This window comes from Tetrao urogallus (genome assembly GCF_951394365.1).
Source record: "Tetrao urogallus genome assembly, chromosome: 8".
Classification (NCBI taxonomy): domain Eukaryota; kingdom Metazoa; phylum Chordata; class Aves; order Galliformes; family Phasianidae; genus Tetrao; species Tetrao urogallus.
The window spans coordinates 14,666,588-14,673,979 of record NC_136821.1 but is presented as its reverse complement, the minus strand read 5'-3'; the positions used below and the strand labels follow the sequence as shown (position 1 = coordinate 14,673,979).

The following is a 7,392-nucleotide window of genomic DNA, read 5'->3' as shown; positions in this document are numbered from 1 at the left end:
ATGGCGGGCCCGAGTGGCGGGGCTCGGCGGCTGCTGCTGCCCCTACGCCTCCGCCCGCCGCCGCCGATCTGCCCGGGGCCGCCGTACAGGACCGGCAGTTCGGCGGCGGCGGCGGCGGGGCCGGCGCGGCTGAAGGGACCGGCGGAGCTGCCGGGGCCGGGGCTGCTCAGGACTTTCGTCTGGCTCTTCCTGCGCGGCTACCTGCTGCATACGCACCGCCTCCAGGTGCCCGGGGGGTCCCGGGGGGTGTGGAGACGAGGGGATGTTCTGGGGGCGCGGTGGGGAGTGATGCTGCGGCAGAGGTGTGCCGGGGACCGGCGTGGGGTGAGCACTGAGTGACTGCGGGGAGATGGGGGTGGGCAGCGTTGGGGGAAGGTGCACCCCGCTACCCCTGGGGTGATGCACAGAGCGGGACACCGAAGGGTTTCTCCAGCTGCCCCCAGTGCCTGAGCTGGGCACGGCAACGGTCCCCGATGGTCTGGGGGCTGTGTGCAGGGTCCTGGCACCCCAAGCCAGTAGCACTGGGGTTAGATGTGGGGCAGGTGGTGTCTGGGAAGGCAGGATAGAAACAGGCAGAGGTGTTTGTTTCCTTCTCCGAACATTTCCTCATACATCCGATGAAGCAAGCCATGGGCTTGGCTGGCCGTGAGCCAAGCGGCATCCAATCCTCCAGCAGCCAGGAGCTCCGACCTGCCATGTCCGGGAGCTGAGTGCAGGATGGGAACAGGAGGAATGCAGAATGGAGCCTCCCTACACCACCAAGCAGCTGGCACTGCTGTTGGTGAAGGGACTGTCACAGGGCAGCAGGGGTCAGGGAGCAGGCACGGGTCCCTGCTGCTCCACGGGGCTCCAAGCAAGGCCCAGCTTTACAAACAGCTCTGGAGATGCCTTCCTTGGATCCCAGCAGCTTCTCCCTGCCCTGCTGCACAAGGCCTGCATTGTGTTGGGTTGTAGCTGTGAGCACCCGATGGCAGAGAGGCTTTGATCCTAACCCACAGCCTGTGTGACCCTAACTCTCAGGCCCCTCTTCCTGGGATGCTGCCTGCAGCACTGGGGTGGCTGTCCCTCCCCCTCCTGCTGCCACCACGCACGAGGAACGTCTGTCTCCTGGTGGTGACGAATCCAGATGAATCTGGGCTCAGGCTGCAACACAGTCACCAAGGGAGATTGTACCACGTGCATCCCAGCAGCCAGGGGAATGGGGACTGGGGCTTTCCTGTAGGGTGCTCACAGCTCCCCAGGCTCAGCCCAGCTCCAGAGGGGCTCTTGGTGCCCAGCAAGGTGTCAAACACCCCCTGGAAATGTCCCTGTGGATGGCAAGGGGGTGCTCAGCTGACCCCAGAGTGCCTGGGGTAGTGGTGCTCTGAGAGGGCCATGGCTTTGGTGGGTGTGGGATTAGGGTTAGAGTTAGGGTATGAGCACAGCAGAACTCTGAGCCCAGAGAAGGACCAGGGCTGGTGGGTGTTCCCTGGATGGTATGTCCCCAAGGCCTTGTGTGGCCCCAGCGCTGTGCACAGCGCTGATCATTAACCACCCTTATCGGTGGTGGGTTCAAGGGCTGTCCTTGGGTTTAGAAGAGTGGGGATTGGGTGATTCTGTGGATCTGCTGACAGCCACCACAATGGGCCTGCATCTTCCTGCCCTGTGCATGGCAGTTGTTCCTGTCCTTGCTGTCCTCTCTGGGTCTTGACAAGGCTCTCCATGCACTCTGGGGTGGACGATGGATGCACCGCTCTGTGCCATGCACCAGTCCGTGCTCAGTGCTGAGTGCTGCCCCCTGCCCTGATGTACTATGCACCCTACCTTGTCCTGCACGTACATTGCAGCTAATGTCCCGGCGCATCTATGGCCCCATCTGGAGGTCAACCTTTGGGCACTACCAGAACATCAACATCGGGAGCCCGGTGGTGCTGGAGCAGCTGCTGCGGCAGGAGGGCAAGTACCCGATGCGGAGCGACATGGCCCTATGGAAGGAGCACCGGGACACGCGACGCCTGCCCTACGGACCCTTCACTGAGTGAGTCCGGCCCCACAGCGATGTGGGGATGCGGATAGGAGCTCCCTTTGCTCCTTCTGCCCAGAGCCACAGTGGGTGAACAGATTGCCAGGGATCGGGGTGGCGTGGTGCAGGATGCTCCCGTGGATTGGGGATGCACCGAGTCCCATCCCCATGCAGGGAAGGGGAGCGCTGGTACCGCCTGCGGCAGGTCCTCAACAAGCGGCTGCTGAAGCCCTCGGAGGCGGTGCTGTACGCGGATGCCATCGGTGAGGTGGTGTCTGACCTGATGGTGCGGCTGCGGGACGAACGGAGCCGCAGCCCCTCAGGGGTGCTGGTGGGGGATGTGGCCAACCTGCTGTACCGCTTCGCCCTGGAAGGTAGGGGGGCCTCAGCCCCACTCCGCTCCCCCCATCCCCGCGGGGCTCTGGATGCCGCCTGTCCCCCGCAGGGATCTCCTATATCCTTTTCGAGACCCGCATTGGGTGCCTGAAGCAGCAGGTCCCCGCCGAGACCCAGCACTTCATCGATTCCATCAACCTCATGTTCAAGAACTCTATCTTTGCCACTGTCCTGCCCCGCTGGAGCCGCAAGGTGCTGCCCTTCTGGGACCGCTACCTGGACAGCTGGGACACCATCTTTGCCTTTGGTGAGCCACGGAGATGGGATTGGACCCCTGTGATCCTGAATGGGGAGCAGTGATTTTGGCCACCTGGGGCTCACCACCCGCTATGTCAGCATCGGGTGTCCATCCCTGCAGGCAAGAGGCTGATCGATCGGAAGATGAAGGAGCTGGAGGGGCACGTGGAGAAGGGCACGGAGGTGTCTCAGGGCTATCTGAGCTACTTGCTGGCCAGTGGCCACCTCAGCCTGGACGAGGTGTATGGCAGTGTGGCCGAGCTGCTGCTGGCTGGCGTGGACACGGTGAGGGCCACCGGGGCATCCCCAGAACGCCCCAGTCTCAGCGCTAGGGGCATGGGCAGGGAAGTAGTCAGTGGAGACCCCATAACCCCCCTCTGCCACCTGTCTGCTTCATGCCTCACTTTCCCCATTCTCACTGCTTCTCACTCCTGTTTTCCCTCTGCACCCCCAGACCTCCAACACGTTGTGCTGGGCTCTCTACCACCTCTCCCGAGACTTGGGCATCCAGGAGACCCTGTATCAGGAGCTGAAAGCCGTCGTGCCCCCAGATCGGTTTCCTGGTGCTGAGGATATCCCCAAGATGCCGATGCTCCGGGCTGTTATCAAGGAGACGCTGAGGTATAGCCCCTGTTCCCTCTTGGGGTGGGGTGAATAGTTGGATTGGCACAGCCTGTTCCCCCACGTGAGAGCATGTGCTTAGCAGGGGACCCAGGGAGTGGGACATGGGAGCATTGGCCAAGGTGTAGAGCTGGCTTACAGCCCCTTGGGGTCACATTCAGCCATCCATCTCCTCCCTGGAGAGGGAGATGGAGCCACCGAGCAGCAAGAGATGTTCATCTCCCACAACGCCTCTCCCCCTGTCCTGGCTCAGGGTGTACCCCGTGGTGCCCACCAACGCCAGGGTCTTCTATGAGAAGGACATCATCATCGGAGACTACCTCTTCCCCAAGAATGTGAGTGGGGGCTGTGCTGGGGGTAACCCACTGCATCCAAGGGCATTAACCCCTTCTCACCCCACAGACCCTCTTTGTCCTGGCACACTATGCCATGTCCCATGACGAGACTTACTTTCCCGAGCCGGAGCGCTTCCTGCCCCAGCGCTGGCTCCGGGGACACGGTTCCCCCCACCACCCCTTCAGCTCCATCCCTTTTGGCTATGGGGTCCGTGCCTGCGTTGGTCGCCGCATCGCTGAGCTGGAGATGCACCTGGCCCTCGCTAGGGTGAGTGGGGTCTCCCATCCTGGGAAGCTCACCATGACCTACGCTGCTCTGGTTTGGTCCCGAGGCACTGCTGCCCCTCTGTCTGCCCCAACAGATCATCCAAGCCTTCGAGGTGCGGCCAGACCCCCGTGGCGTGGAGGTGACATCTGTGTCCCGCATCGTCCTGGTGGCTGACAAGCCCATCAACCTGGAGTTCATCGCTCGCCCGGGGGCCCCCTGAGCTCAGGGCATCGTTGTGCCTTTCACATGCCACCGGGAGTGCCCCCATCTGCCCCGTGCACAGGAACCAGGGGGCACAGGGAGGGGTTTGCAGCCATTGGGTGGGTGTTCTTCGTCCCGTGATTGTGCCGCTGCGTGTGGAGCTGTGCCTGGGGTCCTGCCTGAATAACTGACCTTGGCCCCAGCCCCTTCTCCGTGCCTCAGTTTCCCCCTTCCTCGCACTGCAGGGCTGAGCTGCCAGCAGGGTTCGGGGTTGAGCGATGGGGTTTTAGGGTTTGTGTGTGGTCCCAAGGGATGGAGTCAGGTGACCCTACAGGGATGGGTGCTGGCACCATGTCTCCTGGCAGCACCAGGACTACAGAGCACAGGGGATCTTCTGCCGTCAGCTGTCCTTCCCCAGGAATGCAGTTATGGGGGCAGGGGCAAAGTAGTGGGGGAAGAATGGGCTCAAGAGTCACCTCAGCCCCAGTGGAGCCATTGAGCTGCACACCCCAGTGTAAGCCAACATCCCCATCCTTCTGGCTACCCTGAGGTGGGCCACCCCATCCCCAGCCTTATCCCAAAGAGCTGTGCCAGGCTGCATGCCCAGAAAGGCCACAACACGGTGCCTAGGGTAGGCTGCTTTATTCCAGCAAGGCTGAAGAGACTGGCAAATAAATAAATTACCCCCCATCCCCCTATCAGTGTACAGGGTCCCCCTGTGAGCACCTCTACCAGAGCGCTCAGCCCTGGAGACCCTACAAAAAACAAGCCTGTGCGTGCAGCTGAGCCATGCGCTCCTCCCAGGCACCTGGCACAACCAGTGGGACCTGAAGCACTGGGGTCTCACAGCAGGAGGGGACAGCAGTCGCTGGGAGGGGGGGATGTTGCAGGTCCCCAGGGCCATGCAGATGTTCCTGTGTCCAGCTGCACAGCTCCTGTTGGCACGGTGCCTACTGAGCATCCCTGTGTGCTCGCAGTCTGGAGGCACGCTTGGACCCTTTTTCCCCCGCTCTGTTCCTCCCAAGGTTGGCAGGAGTTGGCCCCAGGCTCAGAGTGAATTCCAGGGCCAGGGTAGGTGGGCAGCCCCACCCCATGGAGAGCCCCTGGGCCCCAAGCCTCCTTCCACGGCCCTGCGGTACCCGAGCAAGAGGCCCCGCGTTGGATGAGCCTGTGGCACTTCCCTGGTGTCCTCAGAGCGAGTGTCGATCAATGCCTGCAGGGCGAGAGTGTGTGTGAGGCCATAACCCCCCTGTGGGCACCACACGGGGCTGGGCACCCTGCAGCATAGCACTGCATCCCGCCCTGCAGCTGCGGGACACAGAGCACAGGGACAGCCTTCATCCCGGACTCGTGTACAAGCACTGGTGAAGGAGATGGGGTTGGTCTGGAGCTGGTCTCCCCCTGGCACTGCCACCCATGTGGGCATTGTGCAGGTCCCATACCTGCTTAATGCAGCCCTGACACCTTATGCATGGGGCACTGTTGGGGACCAGGTGGACATGAAGACCAGGAAGCGACGCCAAAAGGTTAAGTTTTGTCTTGGGCTGCATCATGTCCCCAAAACCATCACCCAGCCCTAAGAACTGTGCAACCTGCATCCCACCTAGAGACCCTGGGACAGCCATCACCTTGTGTCACCACCTGGGCACCCCCAGTGCTCCCAGATCCCCCCTCCCTGGCCAGCTCTGCAGTGGCAGAGGGGCAGCGCCTACCTGAAGTGGAGAGAAATGGAGGGTGCGAATGGAGAAAGATGGAGCGTCGTGGGCTAAGAGTTAAGAGCATCGATACCTGCGGGAGTGAGCACCAGGGCCTGGAGGATGTCAGAGAGGGAGACGATGCCCCGCGGGTACCGGTTCTCGTCCACCAGAACCAGGCGATGGACCTGTGGGTGCAGAGTATCACAGGTGGGCAGTGAGCAGGGAATAGCACAGATGAATGGAAAGGATGTGCTCCTGCCACTCACCTGCTCCTCGGTGATGCGGTCGATGATGTCCTCCATGGTTTCGTGGGGGTAGCAGGTGAGGACGCCCTCCAGGCACTACGGTGCGCTGCTGCAGCGCCTCCCGCACGCTGATGTCCAGGTTGTTGTAGGTCTTCTGTGCTGCCAGGTGCTGGGAGGAATGATGATGCTCAGGATGTGCTCCCACTGCTACCACGGCCACGCCAATGTGCTCAATACTCACAATGACATCAAACCTGGAGTAGAGCCCAACCACTTGACCTGCAAGGAGACAGAGGAGAGGGTGAGGAGGGGATGGCAGGAGGGGATGTTGAGGTGGGCATAGGGTAGGAGCTACAGGATACCTGCAGCATTAACCACGGGCAGCGCAGAGACACGGCGGTCCACAAATATCTCCAGAGCAGCATACACAGGAGCATTCTCAGGTACGACAGCCACGTCACGGAAGGTGCCGACACACAGCTCCTGCACTGTTTTCTTTAGGAAGCGCGGCTTGGGGATAGTGGAGCCCTGGAGCAGGCAGTGCACGTGAGCACACACTGTGCACATACCCTACCCTGCAGCGACAGACTGCTCCATCTCCATTCCACCTCATACTCACGAAGATGTGGAGGAACTTGAGGATGCGCTTGTGGGTGAGGATGTGCAGCACGTTGCCTGAGATGGGCTCAATGACTGGCAGGCGATGGATCTTGTGCTTGATCAAGGAGTAGACGGCATCGAAGAGGCTGCAGGTGGGGGGATGTGGCTGTGCCCAGAAGCCCCCCAGTGCCCTGAGTTGGTGCCCACCCCCAGGTGGGGGTCTTGCCAGATCTCCCCCCTAGGCAGGAGCTCACCTATCGCTTGGGGAGATGTAGACAAGCGGCTTGAAGGAGCCCTGCAAGTACACCTCTGCAAAGGGAGAGAGCTGCAAGTGGTGTCCCACACTCCTAGAGCCACCCCCACGCTGAACGTGACAGACATCCCCAGCCCAGACACCCCCCGTCACCTCCAGCTTCTACCTCTCCACGTCTCAATCTTGTGCTCCTCCACCTCGTAGATCTGGACCTGAGGGCAGGAAGATGCCCTACTCAGGGTGGCATGGCTAAGGGCTGCCTCATTCCCCCGCATTCCTCCCATCACCCTGAGGGCAGAATCATGCCCATCACAGTCTGGGGCACTCACCAGGGGCGAGCGGTAATAGCGGTGCAGGATGTTGATGAAGTCAGTGATGGTGAGCATCCCTGCAGAGACATGGGGCTGCCCACTCTGCACACATCCCATAGCAGTCCCTCTGTTGCCCTGGCTGCCCAGGAACTCACCCACAAAGGCCTGCATCTTGCTGTCCCACAGTGGGGCTGCCCGCACCCCGTTGGCCACCAGTGCCACAAAA

At 61.6% G+C, this 7,392-nt stretch overlaps 2 protein-coding genes across 2 annotated transcripts; one reads left to right on the top strand and one right to left on the bottom strand.

The window, feature by feature from the left end:
- Positions 1-4,079, top strand: CYP27A1 (cytochrome P450 family 27 subfamily A member 1; the record flags this gene model as incomplete). The annotated part of the gene is made up of 9 exons (XM_079538960.1): positions 1-225; positions 1,827-2,017; positions 2,177-2,376; positions 2,448-2,645; positions 2,757-2,920; positions 3,090-3,256; positions 3,510-3,591; positions 3,659-3,859; positions 3,954-4,079. The coding sequence occupies 9 exons, from the start codon at positions 1-3 to the stop codon at positions 4,077-4,079; spliced, it is 1,554 nt and encodes a 517-aa protein (XP_079395086.1).
- A 1,746-nt stretch (positions 4,080-5,825) lies between these two features.
- Positions 5,826-7,391, bottom strand: PRKAG3 (protein kinase AMP-activated non-catalytic subunit gamma 3; the record flags this gene model as incomplete). Its single annotated transcript, XM_079539229.1, is given in 10 exon segments — positions 5,826-5,942; positions 6,024-6,098; positions 6,100-6,171; positions 6,244-6,281; positions 6,365-6,530; positions 6,622-6,748; positions 6,857-6,911; positions 7,022-7,067; positions 7,185-7,243; positions 7,322-7,391. Coding segments are annotated over 10 exon segments (825 nt in total), but the record flags the coding sequence as incomplete, so codon positions are not given.
- Between the last annotated feature and the right edge of the window lies 1 nt (position 7,392).